This window comes from Seriola lalandi, unplaced genomic scaffold (genome assembly GCF_002814215.2).
Source record: "Seriola lalandi dorsalis isolate HSWRI2012SDOR001 ecotype SW California unplaced genomic scaffold, Sedor1 jcf7180002054506, whole genome shotgun sequence".
In the NCBI taxonomy this organism is placed as follows: domain Eukaryota; kingdom Metazoa; phylum Chordata; class Actinopteri; order Carangiformes; family Carangidae; genus Seriola; species Seriola lalandi.
In genome coordinates this window covers 45,977-63,073 of record NW_019525059.1, presented here as the reverse complement: position 1 = coordinate 63,073, position 17,097 = coordinate 45,977, and the positions used below count along the sequence as shown (strand labels likewise).

Sequence of the window (17,097 nt, the reverse complement as noted above, 5' to 3'; positions counted from 1 at the left end):
TCACAACGAGGCTGAATTTCCTTTTGTTCCCGTCTCAGCTCTGACCACAGTCACGTAACAGCTGATGCTTGTTTGTGTAAGTGAAGACTTTCTCTTCAATGTAATGTCACCCAGATACTTAGCTGCTTGTGTGTGTGTGTGTGTGTGTGTGTGTGTGTGTGTGTGTCTAACAAATCTGATCATTCCCACTTCAGACTAAAAAACAAACATCATATTTATGTGGGAAGGTTAAGAAACACTTAAACATAAGAAATCGGCCTCTTTATGACGAGATTCGGGGTTCGAGGCTCTGATTGGACTATTCTGCCGTCAGTCAACCGACGTGATTCATCTGAAAGCAAACCGCTCTAAATTACAAGTACGAATCATTTGCAAATCAAATTTGTGCTCTGAGGAAAAAAACACTAATCCTCCCAAATCATTGCAGCACGTCCTCTGAGAGCGCAAAGTTTGTCCTTTCAGAGACGCTGTACTGAAAGTGCTGAGCGATGCGAGCATCACGACCAGCACCACAGGCGAGAGAGGGAGGCGCTTTTCCGTCCTTCAGTCTCAAATCAGATCAGAGAAGCCTCCAATTATGAGGAAGCTCTGGGGTGCAAAGGTGCCAGCCTCTGTGAATTAGTCTGGTAGCCGAAGCAATTTACGCTTTCACTCGGTGATGAAGAGGCTATTTACTCCAGCGCTGCTGTTTTCAGAGGCTTATTTTCACCACGACTTGATCCGGATACGCCGCCTCGCAAACAAGATCAAAACTTTCACATTTTAGCTCCGACCGCCCGGGGTGCAAACGCACGCTGCCCTCACAATGAAATCTGGACCTGAATGGGATTTTGGGAGCACCTGAGGCGGAGGACTTGTTCTTACCTGCACAGCCACCACCGACAGCACCTCCACCGAGATCCTGTTAAACTCGTCAAAGCAGCCCCACGCCCCCGTCTGAGCCAGGCCTTTGTAGATGTTCCCGCAGGACTGGGGGACAGAGAGACAGATATTCAGACGGACACAGTGGGACAGGAAGTCGGTCAGCTGGGCTCTCTGCTGACGGAGACCCGGCAGACGGGGACGTATCACCAATTAGACAGGAGATATATGGAGAGGCGTTCACTGCAGCACCACAGCAGGCTGCGAGTAGGCGAATAATAACAGGATGATACATAAACAAGGCCACACACTAATAAAACAAGGCGCTGATGGCAAAAAAGACAGAGGCTAAAATATCTACCACCCACATTTAAGCTTTCCTAGGATCAACCTGAGAGCAGGTGAACAGCCCTCCAGAGAGCAGCTGGACCAGGATGAAGCAGGAGGCAGACTTTTCTCTCCAATTACAGGACTGAGGAAACCTGCACTGACGCAAACCAGAGCTGACTGGGAGATTGATCCTACTGTATTGTGTGTGTGTGTGTGTGTGTATAACTGAATATGAGTAACAGTGTGAGGCTGATTCTAGTTCCTGTGTTCCTCCAGGAGTATATTAGCACTTCTCTCTGACACCTTGCTGTGGTGTGTATAGCCGGAGGTGCTGTACGCCTCTATACTGTAATGATGGCCCTGTCTGGGGGAAGCAGGAGCACACCACATCACAAGATTATGTTTATGTCTCCCTTGACCACTCTATATGCAGAAGGTGTGTGTGCGTGCGAGAGTATACAAGAGTGCATAATGAAGGGAGGTGCAGGCTGGATACAGAGGGGTTATTCTGACAGGGTTTAGCAGAGAAATAAGAATCACAGTTTAACTAATCAGCTCTTTTTTTCAGGGAGGACGCAGGATGAAAAGGAGAAAGATGAAAAGAGAAGGGCGTAGAGGTGGGTTGACAACTTTAATGACAAATGCATACCACAACGCTGACAAAGGCAAAGATGAAAAGAAACATGCATAATGTGGACTGCTGTGAACGCACATCGGCTGCGTGCAGATGCGTGTGCGCAGGCGCGTCAGCTCACCTTGTAGTCCATCTGCTCAGAGCAGTTAAATACATAGACCATGATGCCGAGGGCTCGGCCCAAGTCTTTGGTCGTCTCAGTCTTGCCTGTGCCCGCCGGCCCCGCCGGAGCGCCACTCATGGTCAGGTGTAGGGACTGGGTCAGCGTGATGTAGCATCTGAATATGGAGGAAACACACACACACACACACACACATCATCATCAGTGATGAAGGTGCAGCGTGAAAGATGGAAACGAAAAAAGTTTGTCTGTGACTGATTCATCTGGCTGCTCTCGCACTTATAAAGATGAGGACGAGGCCACTTCACTCCATTCATCCGCGGCGAGGACCTTGACGGTACACAGGCACATTTATACCTGAGTTACATTTATATTTCAGGTGTTATTGTTCCTGGCTCTGACCTTTTGCATTTTACTATGGAGCTGAAAATGTGCCACCAGAATAATCACTGTGTTGGAATCAAATGACAAAATAAAAACATTGGAAAGAAACATTAAATGAAAGTAAAAATGTAAAGAAAAAGTCTTTCCCTTGATTAAACTTTGTGATCCCGTTTAAAATTCAATTATTGATTCAACATCTGAAGTAACAGCTCAACATTTTCTGAGATATGCATATTTGCTTTAGATTAGCTGTATGAAGCTAAAGCCAGGAAATTATTAGCTTAGCTTAGCATAAGGACTGGAAGCAGAGGGGAAACAACAAGCGCCACTCCGTCCAAAGTTCAAAAATACACCTACGAACACCTGTACAACTCACTGCTCGGCATGCTGTATGTAGTTCACTGATAAATCTGCACATAACAAGATGTAAAATTGACAATTTGTGGATTTGAACAGACCCCTGTGCAGCAGCTCTGCTGGTTGCCGTGACAACAAGATTTCAGGAAGTCACCACCCTCAGCAGTTGTTCGCCCAGAAGATGCAAGACAGTAGTTAGTGAGCGTTGGAGGGTTTGATGGGTTTACTGTTGAACTTTGGACAAAGCCAGGACTGATGTTTATCCCTGCTTTAGTCTTTGTGCTAAGCTAAGCTAGGCTAGGCTAACTCTGTACTTAACATGCAGGCCTGGGAATGATATTCATCTCATCGTGGAAAGAGGAAAGTGTAAAATAAAGAGGAAAGTGTAAAATAAAGAGGAAAGTGTAAAATAAAGAGGAAAGTGTAAAATAAAGTAATAATAGCTCAAAATGTTGAATTACAGAACAGAGGAACAGAATTATTACTTGGCAAATGTTTCTGTTCAAATTAATTAATGTAACTTTAATAAATCACTTTATAACTGCCGTTTAAACACTGACATATCATTAGTCTGGGGACAAACTCCATACTGTCTTTGTCCTCACTAAATGCATTCTGGGAATATAGGAGCTGAGGGTTCCCAGTAATTCTTGCAAAAATCTATTTGCTTCTCCAGGATGAAACACGTCCAGGAATCCAGCGGTCTGAACACGCAGCTCCTCCTGTGTGGTAAAAGAATTCTTTAAAATAAGTATAAATATTGTGGAGTGAAAAATCTGTAATAACAACTACACAGATGGCGCAACAAGTGGCTTAATCAATTCAATCACAGTCGAGGATCAGCGCAGAGTGGCATTCAGCTGCTGCAGAGGATCGTCATTACGTTACAAATAACAATTGTCCGGCACCTATAATCACTGAAACAACACGCATGCAAAGGATTTTCCCTCCCTGCCACTGCAGTGGTAAAAGTTCAGCTCAGACCTGTAAAGACTGTCAGATGTTCTAGAGCAAATGCTATTTCTCCGACGAGATATTCTTCTACTCGATATCCTACTCCTGGGAATAATAATTAAAATCATGGGAAAACTTTCAGCCCCAGGCTCCAGACTCTTCATAACCCTCCATCAAACTGCTCCTTTAAATTTTCCAGATTGACTTTTAATGAATGCAGAGTAGAAAAAGGTTTAATCTCTGCAGCAGCAGCATTACAAGGACTGCACACATTGCAAATGACAAAACCCCGAGTTGACACAGTCTCCTAACCAGCACTGACAATGTCTCGGTGTCGACATCATACATAACCTCATTATATGATAATATAATCTGCTCCTGCGCTTTGATTATCACACGGGCTGATTGGTGACGCCAGTGATTGCCTCTCCCACAACAGAAGCTGTCAGAACTAACAAACAGCCTGCCCATCTCGTATCAATAAAAAGCAGCAGCGTCACGGGCGGGAACGGATGGAGACAATCAGGACTTTATTGATCAGGGCAATAAACACTCGGGTTTGCCTTGAATATCAATACAGCAATGATTTTAATGAGCTGCTGGTTAATAGATGATGTATGGGGGGGGGGGGGGGGGGTATTGGAAAGCATAACGAGACACAGAAGCTCAGAGAAGACAAACGATCCCATCTGTATACAGTGCATCATCCGCAAACCAGTGCCAACAGGCTTTATGACTCTCCTGAAACATGGCCAAAAATCTCACAATCACTGCTTGAGTAGGCCGAGGACGATGAGGATGATGAAGATGATGAAGACGATGAGGAAGATGAGGATGATGAAGACAATGAGGATGATGAGGATGTCCTGCACGGAGCGACTGAAGCCGGAGAGAAGACGAGTGTGAAGACGAGCTGGTTGGCTGTGACGAGGTGACTTGTTTTGTTACAGCGTTTTTATAAAGAAACAGCTTTACATCAGTCTGTCGGTCTGACTCATTCTCCTCCCATTCTTCTCTCCCTCTCTCTCTCTCCCTCTCTCTCTCTCTCTCTCTCTGTGTTAGCTGAGTAAAATATTCCTGACATTTTGCATAATGGTGCAGCTTTGGAGATCCTGCAGTAACTATTGAGCGAGTGCTAACACTGTGCCGATAACGTTCCCGCTGCTACAGATTAGCACGAGTGATTTCTCTAGTCTAATTATGCTGCTGAGGAAGGTGAACACACCGAACCACGTACAGTCAGTCTGATGTAAACCGGCACATACAGCTTTATACGTGTGAATTCTGTTGAGCTGCTTCAGTTTCACAGTCTTGCTATGGAAGAACTGTAAATGTGTTAACATCCGTATTTTGGAGAGATATAGCGGCACAATATCCCCAGGACTTGGTACCAGATATGGGAAGACTTCTATCAAGTTTTCCTGTTTCGATCTATGAGCATTCATGTGAAATATAACATAAAGACATGTTTAAAAATGTATAATTTCCAAACGGATGGACGTATTGAAGTTTCCTGAACAACGTAAGATCAGGTAAGTCAGAAGATGATCCTGACCAAGTTTCACAACGTTTTGTCCAGAGAATTCTGACTCTGAGCCCAGCCGTTTTCAAGATAATTGTGAAAACATAAACTACATTATTATAGCGCCACCTAGAGGTAAACAAATGTCATTTCATGCCAGACTAGTGGCTGGAATTTGCAACCCACCTGCCAAATCTGGTGTTTGTTGGTCTTATGGTTTTCGGTGCACGAACACGTTGAGCAGAGAATAATAACCTCACACCTCACTAATCTCCTGTCAACACAAACTGAAGCAGATTTTGTTCTTGTAATCACAGACTCAAAGTTACACTCCAGCTGCAACACCTTCAAAATGCAGCAAGAGCTTTTGTCTCAGCGAGACTTTGTCATTAGCGAGCTCGACTCAGATCTCTCAGAGAGGTCGATCAGAGTCCACGCTGCCTCATTGGTCCGGTTCTCAGATCTCTGCGCTGGTTTCCAGTGTGTCAGAGAATTGATTTTAAAATACTACAACTACTACTGTTGCCAAAACACACTCTGATTTGGTGCTGTGAGCCGCCCAGACCTCTCTGATTGTCTAGGACAGGTCTGTTTACTGTCTCAAACTAAACACAGACAAGAAACAGAATCAGTTTCCACACAGTTTGAACAAACTCCCAGAAAAACCGAGGTCTGCTCCAACTCTCAGTTTATTCAAATCAAGGCTTCAGACTGTCGGGATGATTAATTAATACCTTACACTGGATGTTACTGCAGTTATTCTTCTGTTCTTTTATTTCAAGGTATCTATTTTTATCTTCTGTTTTATTTTATTCTTTGTTAAATCATATTTATGTCTGTTTTTCTGCTGCTTCGTGTTTCTTTTTATGTGATGCACAAAGTGCTTTAAATTGTTTTATTGTTGAAATAAGGGGAGTAGTTTTTTTTTTTTAGCACTTTGCATTAAGTGAAAAATCCTTCAGGAGACACTCAAACATCCACAGTGAAAACCAGGTTTCACATTTTCAGACACTGATGTTTGGTGATGTCAGGTTTTCACCTGACGGCAGCGAGATGCATTCTTCCTCTTCTTCTTCTCTCAACAATATCATGGAGCAAACGCGCTTTCATCTGTTTCCTCAAGTCGTGGATTAAAGGATTTGACACCCAGCCCCCCCCCCCGGTCCGTGGTCCACCGTTGAAAGGGAGCCAGCGGAGAACCGTGTGAGTCGTAGCGGGCCGCAGCGAGGCCATGCACCATATGGTGAAGTCTTGCTACACGGCCGCTGATCCAGCCATCAAAGCCCATTGTTTCTGCTTTGTTCAGGCTTCAAAGGGAATACTGGTCAGTCTGGAAAACCACACAGTGAAACGCTGCAGTTTGCCAAAGGGCTGTGGGAGCAGGTATTCATCTCTGTGTAGTTGAAACTTTATCAGGAGCGCTGCAGAAACATGTGCATGTGAATGAACAAGCTGCTGGCACAGTGCCCGAGCCGAGCTGCTCTGAGAGGCTCTGCCTGTGGTGGGTGTACATAATGATTCAAATCCAGATTCTCACAACGACATACATGGTTATTATCAGACGAGGTGTTTGTATCTTCTCCTCGGGTTTTTAAGAAAACAGATCATCAACGTAAACGGACTTCTAATGGATTTTGAATTGGCTTCATGTAAATCGGCAGGTGTGATCATCCTTCGAAAGGATCACAAGGCAGATATTCGTGTTTTATTTTACCTCTCTGGGTGAATCTGACTTTTTACTAAAGCCATTCCTGGAGCAGCAGTTGTCCAATCATAGCCGAGCAACTGTAACTGTAAGCACAGCGGGCGTGTGCGTGAGACTGCAGTGAGAGTGATGCTTTCCATTTAAAGAGGGGGGGAGGGTGGCGTCTCTCTCTTTTAAGCAAAAGTTTAAAGGATGGATTGAACAGTGTTGTTATCAGCTCTCACAAAGGCAAATCAAATATTAGCATTTTAACGGTTGCCATGCTGTTAAAGTATCGTAACCCAGCATCAGTTGGAGAGCCAGCGAACGTTTTATTAGCAGGCTAATGTTAGCAGCTCTGCCCTGCTCTCCCTTAAAGTGGGGAACTCTACACTCCAGCTAACCCCAGGGACCTGATTAACCAGTGACTGCTAATGGCCCATGTTAGACATTACACAGACCTCTCCAGCAGCAGGGGAGCTGCTGCCCTGCTATGACTGCTGTTCCTTCATCACCGTTACACCAACACAACGAGGGGGGGGGAACTGTGCTGCTATGATGGTGTGGGGGGGGGGGACACACCTCAACCTAACACGCCTCAACCTAACACGCCTCCACTCCATCTCCGTGTTACCAACAGGAGAGGCTTCACCTCCACTCTGGTCACAAGTTCCCCTTCCTGAGCCGAGTGTTTTTACAGAACATTATGATGTCACAGTGAAGTTGACCTTTGACCTTTTGGATATTAAAGTGTCTTCACTTCATTTTATCATCACACGCATTTGAGTTCATTTGTGTCATAATCAGTGTATGAATCTGTGAGTTCATGGCCAAAAGGGACCTTGACCTTTGACCTTCACAATCTAATTAGGTCATCCTTGAGTTCCCTCAACAATGAGACGGACCGACAACCTGGAAACATAACGCCTCTGGCTCGGAGCCTGGACGAATAAAAACTACTGAAATATAAAATACAAAAAAATACAATTATATAAATACAACAACAATAATATCGTATCATATTGTACATCACGATATTCGGGCTTGTGCACCTTTAAGACCTTTAAGACCTTTAAGAGAAGTAGGTTGTGTTTTCACCCAGCTCACTGAGCTAATGTTAACTTAACTAGCTAGTTAGCTGCAGCTAATGAGATCATCCACTTCAGTGACATGAAGGGTTTTCCTGTAAATCTACTTCTGTCTGAAATCAAGGAGCTGTTGTTTTTTTAATACTGGGGGTTTTGGTAAACATCACCACGGTGACCGCTGGACGCTGCGACAGTGGAAGCTTCTGTGTAGCAACCGTGAGCTAAAGCCGGACTGACATAGCTTCACCTGTCGGTCAGTTGAGGAGCGATCGTGTTGTTTTGTTCATTCTCAGTCTGAACAAAGGCACAAAAAAAAAAGAAAAAGAATAAAGAAGGGACACCTCCGTACCTGTCTGTTAGAGGGGTGATGACTAATCGTGGCGTGTTGCCCAGGTATTCGTAGGAGTAGAGAAACTGAGCGTCGCAGATGTTGGCAAAACAATGCTTCTCCTTCTCGCCCCAGCGATGTCTGAGCTGAGAGAGCCACACGAAGGCCTGAGAGTTCTCCACCTTCCAAAACAAGAGACGAGAGAGAGAGAGAGAGAGAGAGAGAGAGAGAGAGAGAGAGAGAGAGAGAGAGAGAGAGAGAGAGAGAGAGAGAGAGAGAGAGAGAGAGAGAGAGCAGCGAGGCAAAGGTTGATATGAAGCCTAAAATAATCTGAGCTTTTCCACCCTCTAATTATGGAAATGAGATTCCTTGCTTGAATATCTTGAGTGCATTACTCACTGGTAATAGCCTCTGAAAAAACACAGTCACTGTGCCTGCAAAAGAATTTATACCCCCCCCCCCCCCTTTACCTTCTGAGCGATCATCTTGGCCACCACGTCTCTGGCGTGGACATCGATGGTACAGATGGTCATAACCTTCTGGCGATCGCCCGGTGTAAGCTGCCCGATCAGCATGGAGATGAGGGTGTTGAGCTGGGACACCTGCTTCCTGTAGTACTCCTTCATGGCGTTGTCGTAGCCTTCCTCCAGACGGGCGAAAGCCATGCCGACGTCGGACGACCACCAGATCTGAGTGCAGGTCAACGCCACCTGAGTCCCAAAAAAAAACCAAAACAATCAAGCAGATGAAGGAACTGAGCCGGCGGAGACATGTGAAGCTCACGGGCTTCACACTCACACACACCTATATGTTTCATACATAAAGCTGGCAGCCACTCGCCTTCACAAACTCTTCATTTCTGTGAGTGGGAAAGTTTTGGATTGAGATGCAAAGTTAATTTTTGCTGATGAGTGTGAAAAGTCGGCTTCAGTGAGCCCGGGACAGGCTGAGCAGTTTTTATGTCACCTGTCCATTAATCTGTCAGGGGCCTAATTACAGGTGAGGACCGGAGGGAGACGTCCCCCGCACTTTTTAGACAATCTTATTTCCACCGAACTGTCCGGCTGTCACGGCCCACACGGGAGAAAAATCTTGAGTTGATAAAAAATGTCGACACGCTTGTTTAGGTCACCTGGTTTACGACCCTGGCTCTCAGAGCAGGGAGATTCACGAGGAGTGATGAATGCTTTATATACGTTTTACCTCGCAGGCTAAGATTTCAATATCAGCCGCAGAGGGAAACCTGCAGACCAGCACACGTCAGTGCAAGACAAGGCAGGAGAGATTTAAATGCATTATCGATCATTTAGAACCAATTTCTGTGTTACAGTGTTTTTGCAGAACATCGTGATGTCACAGTGAGGTTGACCTTTGACCCTCTGGATATGGAATGTCATCACTTTATTTTATCCTTACGGACATTTGAGTTAAATTGTGTCATAATTAGTGAATGAATTTTGTGAATTCACAGTGACCTTTGACCTTTGACCACCAAACTTTAATTAGTTCATCCTTGAGTTCAAGCCCAAAGCATAACGCGTCTGGCCCTGGTTGTCAGAAATGCACACGGCACTGCTAATTCTTTTGTTGGACTAACGTTAGTATAAAAGGTATGAACACCAACTTCGTAATAATGTGTTATATTTATTGGAATTTCAGCTTTATTGCTACTTGCAAAAAGATTTTTCTTCCACGTCACATCCTGGATTTTAGTGGCTGTCTGTCACATATTTAGCGCTAGTGGTCAAAATAGTAGAAGTAGCATAAACTGTTGCCAAGTAACGTGCAGATCTACTGTAAGTGAGCATCACACGCACTTCATCTGTCGACGTCTGGTCAACACATCAGCCTGTTTCTCATCCTCGAATCTGTAGCGGCTCATAAAACAGATGGTTTCACAGATTTTGGTGCAACATCGGATCATAAACGAACGGAGAGGGAAGATTTGTTGAATACGTGGAACGAACCCAGCAGCTATCAGCCATGTCAGACACACATTTTTACCATTCAGAGAATCAAATACTTACTTTTCTGAATTATAAGCATTTCCAGGTGGGAATAATTTCCCATTATCACAGATACATACCCGTGTTCAAAAATACTGTGTGTGTGTGTGTGTGTGTGTGTGTGTGTGTGTGTGTGTGTGTGTGTAAGGCATTAGTGAATGTGTGCACTGGACTGAAATATCTCAGAGAGAAACAGATATGATTCTGGTTAAACCCTCTGAGCCTGTTTACCTGAGCGGGATAGTCAAACAGCCACTGCTCTCTGGGTTTGTCCTCGTACGCCGCCACCGCTTCGGTCATCTCGTGGCGAACTGTGGAGCGCATGGTGTCCAGCACCCGGTTCAACCACACCTCCACCTTACACACACACACACGGAAAAACCAAAAACAGGCCCATGAAAACAAATGAAGAAAAACATTGCTGTCTATCAAGTGAGCACCAACGGGTTCTCTTATCAATGGATCCAAATGAGGTCATTAATAAGCATTAGAGTGGATGTGGAGTCAGGCAAATACTATGGATATAATGGAAAATTAATGGATTTATAGGCTTTGATATGTGAAACCCCAGAGGCCACGACAAACTCAATTTCATTTGTAACCTTTATTGTGTGTTATGATTTCTGTGTTTGTTATATATTTTCCCTCAGTGTCCTTCTGTTATAGAAAAACAGCAGGTAAGTGAATTTTCGAAACTATTACATCCATCTACAGACGTCTGCAGAGCCGCTGTCAGCTCTGACACTAATGAAGAAGAAGCTAACAAACATCTTCAGCATTTAGTTCGACCTGTGGAAGTTTTGGCTCCACAGTTTTAGAGACGTAAAATGGGATTACGGGTCTATTTTACCTGCCCGGCGCAGTCACAGGACTGATTAAAGGGAACGTATTCCTCCTCTTTGCTGTACATGCCCAGACCAATCTTCGAAGGATTCCCCTCTCCATCTGCTTCAAATCGCATCTTAGCCATGTTGTCAAACAGCTTAGACAGATGCTTCTGGACCTGAGCAAACACACACACACACACACACACACACACACACACACACACACACACACACACACACACACACACGAAGGTCAGGCTCAATTTAAACTCAGCTCATGGTCTGACTGGTATTTTTCTTCACCGCCGCACAAATAAATAACGTTTCATTACTGGGGTTCAGAAGTGTAGGATCCATGTTATGCTGCACGCCAGCTAACTTCCTCTCACAGAAATTCAGTGGCAAGTTGTGCTTAACAGTGATTTATTTCCTGGAGCTGGAAATGCATAAGACAATGTCCTGATGATGGAGGCTGGAGCAGGCTGCTAAACTATGACCGACATTGCCCCTGTGTGGACGCTGAGGGAACTACAGCAGTCAACAGCAGAGGAGCTAAACCTTGCAACTTGCAGAAAGTGCTGCATAAAAGAAACAGAAGCAGGAGATTAATTTCTGCCCCTCAGGTAAAAAAATAAGTGCAGCCACCTGATGTGGGTTGGTCCCGTTAGACAGGATGTCCAGCAGATCAGCTGAGGAGATGAAGTAAAACCTGGGGAAGGCCAGACGCTTGGTGTCCAGGTATTCTGCCAGAGCTTTTTCACACAGAGACAGCCTGCAGAGAGAAACACACACAGTCAGTGTCTGATAACAACAACACGAGGAGAACAAATGGAGAGACCTCTCACCTGCTCTGGATGTCCTCCAGCTTTCCAAACAGGCCCGGTTTATTGGTCGCCTCCACTACGTTGGGCGTTTCGCGCACGGCGCTCGCCAGCTCTTTGAAATCGGTATCAATCCCCTCGAAGCGCCTGGAGTCCTGCAGAGGGTTTCAGGAGAGGGGGGGGGGTTTAGGTTCCCACAGGGAGAGAGAGAGAGGGCAGAATCACAGGTTTAAGAGCAAACATCTGGGTTTAAGTGCAGCCCCAACATCGTGGGAGCAATTAAAAAGTTGTGTAATCTCAGCTCCTAAGCTGAGAGTGCAGGCTCATTAGTGCATTCTTAATTAACAGCCATTAACAGTCATGCTACCTGCATTCATATGGCAGGTTAAGTGTGTCACCTGAAATATAGAGCTGTAATTAAGTGTGTGTGTGTGTGTGTGTGTGTAGGTATTTTCGTGTCACCTCAGGCAGCTGTGAGCGGATGTCCTCAGAGCCGATGAAGATGCTCTCCAGGTGAGTCCACGTCCGCTGCACCTCGAACCAGATGGAGATGACCGAGTCGGCCACGGACAGCTTGCTCTGCCACGACGACACCTCATCCAGGAAGTGTGCGATGTACTTGGACGACATGAGGTTCTGCAGCTGGACCTGGTTGTCCTCCAGCGTCTCGATCAGCTCCTCGTCCGTGCGCAGCAGAGGCACCTGGGTGCGGTGGTGGGGCTCGTACCGGAACTGCATACCTGGAGGGGATCAGCAACACTCCGTGTCAACCGGTCACAAACTCTGGACGGCAGGATGAAAAACTCTCACTCCCAAAGTTCCCTTCCTGTACCCGTCCACGTGGAGTTGAGCTCAGAGAGGACTTTCTCCATCCCCATCTCTTTAACTGCCTTGTCCACGATCCCCCTCACCTCCTCTTCAAAGCAGTGCAGGTTGAGCTGCAGCAGGTCGGCCAGAGTGGTCTCCTGCTCACAGAGAACCCCGTCAGCACTTTGTATAAGCTACATTACATAATGAGATAATATTAGTGACATATTACAGGTGAGCACCGGCTGTGATAGCTGGTTTCACTTTAACAAGGACACACTGTCATAAGCAGTTTTTATAATCAAACTGCGGATCTGAAGTCCCCGTCTAACCTCCGTCACCTTCAACAAAGAAAAATATGCGCTTCTGCAGCTTTGACTCTTGCGCCGCTGACAGGAAATGACATTTACTCCAGCAGTAACGCTCACCGCCTGCAGGGGGCTCGGGTCTTATAACCTTTTACCTCCCACAGCAGGACGATTACTACGTGTGTGAAATGACTGACAACTGGACGTTCTGGAAGAAGCCTGAGGAGAGAACACATCCGTCCAGTTTTAGCTGCTCTGCGCTGGTTTCCTGTTACATTTAGAATTGATTTGAAGGTCCTCTTCCTTCTGCACAGAGGCCTTAATGAGCAAGGACCAAGCCACATTGCTTTATTGAAGCTTCTCAGTAACAGCTGGAGGAATATTGGGAATGCAGCCTTTGTCAGTTACGGCCCAAAGCTGTGGAGCACATGACCTATTGATATTTTGAAATCTCCTCTAAAGCACTTCATAAATGTACAATTTAACCCTTTGATGCACAAAGAGACGCTCACGCCTCGCTGCTGCTGCGCTGCCCAGCAACTCTTTCACTGTTTTCATATGAAAATGATTCATCACTCATCCCGGGTAGTGTGATATAAAAATCCTTAAACCATAAAAAATAACGATGTCAAAGCAAATCCAACAATGTTGTAAATCCATGTAACCGTAGGTAAATATTTATGGCAAGTGTCTAACGATAAAAAGTCACCCACTTGTTTTAGTATTTGCCTTAAAAGGCAGATTCGTGGTAAAGGATTAAAAGTTTTCTCCTCCTGTTACTTTTCTATAAGAGAAGCTGCAGCTATAAGGTCCAACAGAGCCGGGGAAGAAAATAGGAAAATAACTGGAGGAGACTGCCTGTGTGTGTGTGTGTGTGTGCGTGTGTGTGTGTGTGTCTGTCTATCTCCTCTTGAAGCTCTCCCTTATCAGTGGCACACTATTACCATCACTGCTTATTTCAAAAGTTACAAGTGCACTAATAATAAAAACTATTATATGAAAACGCTCAGCTAAAGATGGACAGAGCTGTAACAACACTACAGAATAAACTGGAAACCTGGTCCATGGTGAAGGGGACTCCGGTAGCAGTCATCAGCTGGTGCCAGTGTCGGGCTCGTATGGCCGGGTTCTGGAGCTCGGCCACGGCGCGGAGGGAGGTGAGGAGGTTCTTTACTCTGCTGTCCAATCCTGTGTAGGCCTCCCACGCTCGCACCTACAGGAGACAAAGGCCAGGGATCAGGACAAGGGCTTGTGACAGAGGTGAGGGAGCCTGAAGCTGCAATTCAGGATTTTATCTTAGTTTCATTTTAGTTGAAATTCATGATGCAGTTACACACATTTAGTGATTTCCAGCTGCGTCGGTCAAGGGTGAGTGAAGACACACACACTGCTCTGACTCCCTTGTTTGTCATTGCTACACCTGACAAGCTGTATTGTCTTGTACAGCACAAATGGGGGGATTTCAAAAGTTATTAATAACTTTTAATATTAATAACTTTTGAAATCAAGCGGATCTTTGATTTCAGACGGAGGCAGAGAAGAGTAAGCTTCTCATTTATAGTCAAACATGAAAGTTAAAATGGCAACTGGTACTGCTAGCTAACTGATTAAGCTAACGTTAGAGTATTTCCCTGACTACAGTCCACTGCTCACTGCTTCAACATGGCCTGTCATGCCCAGTTACGCTTGCTAAGGCTTTGAAGGGGAAATGGCAGTTCAGTGGTCAATTGCAGTTGGAAGTTACTTATTCATGTCAGTGTTTCAAGATTAATTTTTCCTGTCCACATCTTTCCACCCTGTTAACTGTGTTAAACATCCACTCCCCCCCCCACCTCTTTATCCAGGCCCCGTATATCTTTAGAGAAGCGCTTGCACTCCAGCTCCATGTCCTCCACGTGGATCTCCCTCCAGGGAGTCGTCCTCCAGGCGGCCATGCTGGATTCCACCATGGTGATCATGTCCCACAGCTCCTTCAGCAGGCCCACCTCGCGCCTCGGGGGACGAAGGAGAGGGGACAAAGTGAATTAAACCAGCGTGAAAATGGCAGCGCTTTAGATACTGAGTGTGAATGTAAAAGAGCACCTCTGCTATAGCGGCTCATTAGTTTCAAATCTGGCACAGGCTCGCGGTGCTTTCTCCTTCCAGCTTTGGGCTTTACCTGCATTGTCGGAGCTGTTTGTACTCGGAGACGGTGACCTCAAACAGGCTGGCAGACTCCACCAGGGAGGCCATCACCGCCTCCCGCTCCTGGATCTGCCAGTGGAACGCGTCCAACATCTGGTAGGGGTTCTCGCTGTCAAACCTGGACGGATGCATGAGTGCACACAGGCGCCCATCAAAACACACACACACACACACACACACACACACACACACAGGTTTGCTCAGGCCCAGTATGAATCAGGCTGTTTAGGCAATGAAAGGCTGCAGGTTTGCCAAGCCTGATTCGCCTGCAGTGACACCAGACCTAACTGCACACTGTGACAATTAACAATGACTTCCATGACATTAATGGGAAAATAATCACCAGGTTATTAAGAGACCAATTATACACATAACTAATCTGACAATTAGACATTATGACGAAGCATCTCTACCTATGAATTAATTATCATCACGTTAAGATTCAATTAGCCTTGTCGGATGTGAGAGCTTCGAGATAACAGGTCTCTGTTATCGAGTGAGAAGGTGAGGGGAGCGACAGTCTTTATCTCTTCAAAGCTACGAGCTGAACTTAGTCACGGAGAAGAAGCTGTGCTGTGCACCGTGCTGCCTTCACTGACTCTGGACAACTCTATTCAAGCAGTCACACTTTAAATTTCCTCCTCCCTCTACTGAGCATTGACAGGATAAGCAGCATATATACAGAATATATAATAATTTAAGCATAATTATAGTTACTGATAATGAATTCCTAAAAATAACTTCATTATTATTATGAAGTGTTTATATGTTGCTTGGAAATGTTAATTATCAGTTGTACCTGAAGGGCCCGTTGTTGCGGAAGTGCTCCCTGAAGGTGTGCTGCTCCACATCGAACGTCGCACACTTACGGCGCAGGCTCGCCACCTCGATGCCCTGCAGCGGCGCCACCTGCTGTTTCACCAACACCGCCTGCTTTCTCACATTGTTCCACTTTTCTGGCAGCTCCTTCAGACAGACAGATAGATAGATAAACACAATGATACAGAGGGAGGGAGATGAAGAGGAGGAGGGAAAAACAAGGAGGGCAGGAGTGACAGATGATGAATGGCCAGGAGGAAGAGTGTGGAACAGAGACGGGCAGAGGTAGACACAAGGTAAAAGTAAGAGAAATTGTTCTGTCTCAGCTGGAAGAAACACAGGAACGTACACATGCTGGTGAAAGTAATCGGAAACGACCGAACATCAGTCCTCACCTCTAACTGTTTGTGGACCACATCAGGCAGCTCCTGCTCGTACACCTTCAGCAGAGCGATGGTTTGTTGCAAAGGCTCAAACATGGCGTCCGTGGTGTTCTGTCTTTCCTTTACCGCTAACAGGTGACCCATGACCCCAACCAGGCCACCGTAGTCACCCTCCTCCACCCGCTGACCCAGGCCAGCCTCGGCCACGCTGATGAACTTCTCCAGATCTGACAGACTGAGGACAGAAAACCGTGATCTTAGACTCTAATTGCTCAGTACAATGAAGAGAAGTCAGTGGAAAATCTAAGGGCTGAGTCAAAAGCAGCTGGACTTGTAGTTGCTGTGTGGAAGACTAATTCAAACTAAAAGAAGATCAATCAATCAGCTCTACTCATACTGATAAATCCCCAAAGATCTGACACTGACACACACACAGTATGAAAAGTATTGCACCACTACAAATCATGTAAATTTAAACTATAATAATAATAATAATGATAATAAAAATCTTTTCTTACACAGGATGCAGCTCAAAGTTCTTTGACAAATATAAAAGGAAAAAGGGATTTAAAGCGGGAATTCATTTAAAAAACAATAATTAAAAAAACCCTCTGAAAGGCTGAATTGAACAGGTATGTTTGCAGCTGTCCACTGAGCCCCCCCCCCCCCCCCCCCCCCA

General features: G+C 45.5%; 1 protein-coding gene across 2 annotated transcripts in view; it reads right to left on the bottom strand.

Moving 5' to 3' along the window:
* Positions 1-17,097, bottom strand: part of dnah9 (dynein, axonemal, heavy chain 9) — a 127,756-nt gene that overhangs the window by 88,956 nt on the left and 21,703 nt on the right. For both annotated transcript variants that reach the window (XM_087175838.1, XM_087175837.1), the window contains exons 20-34: positions 16,431-16,653; positions 16,016-16,182; positions 15,191-15,334; positions 14,865-15,024; positions 14,090-14,245; positions 12,750-12,882; positions 12,380-12,657; positions 11,942-12,072; positions 11,742-11,868; positions 11,120-11,272; positions 10,501-10,626; positions 8,734-8,973; positions 8,285-8,445; positions 1,947-2,103; positions 865-969 (exon numbers count right to left, since the gene is read on the bottom strand). In XM_087175838.1, coding sequence (XP_087031964.1) covers positions 865-969; positions 1,947-2,103; positions 8,285-8,445; positions 8,734-8,973; positions 10,501-10,626; positions 11,120-11,272; positions 11,742-11,868; positions 11,942-12,072; positions 12,380-12,657; positions 12,750-12,882; positions 14,090-14,245; positions 14,865-15,024; positions 15,191-15,334; positions 16,016-16,182; positions 16,431-16,653 — 2,461 coding nt within the window. The remainder of the gene's footprint in view (positions 1-864; positions 970-1,946; positions 2,104-8,284; positions 8,446-8,733; positions 8,974-10,500; positions 10,627-11,119; positions 11,273-11,741; positions 11,869-11,941; positions 12,073-12,379; positions 12,658-12,749; positions 12,883-14,089; positions 14,246-14,864; positions 15,025-15,190; positions 15,335-16,015; positions 16,183-16,430; positions 16,654-17,097) is intronic.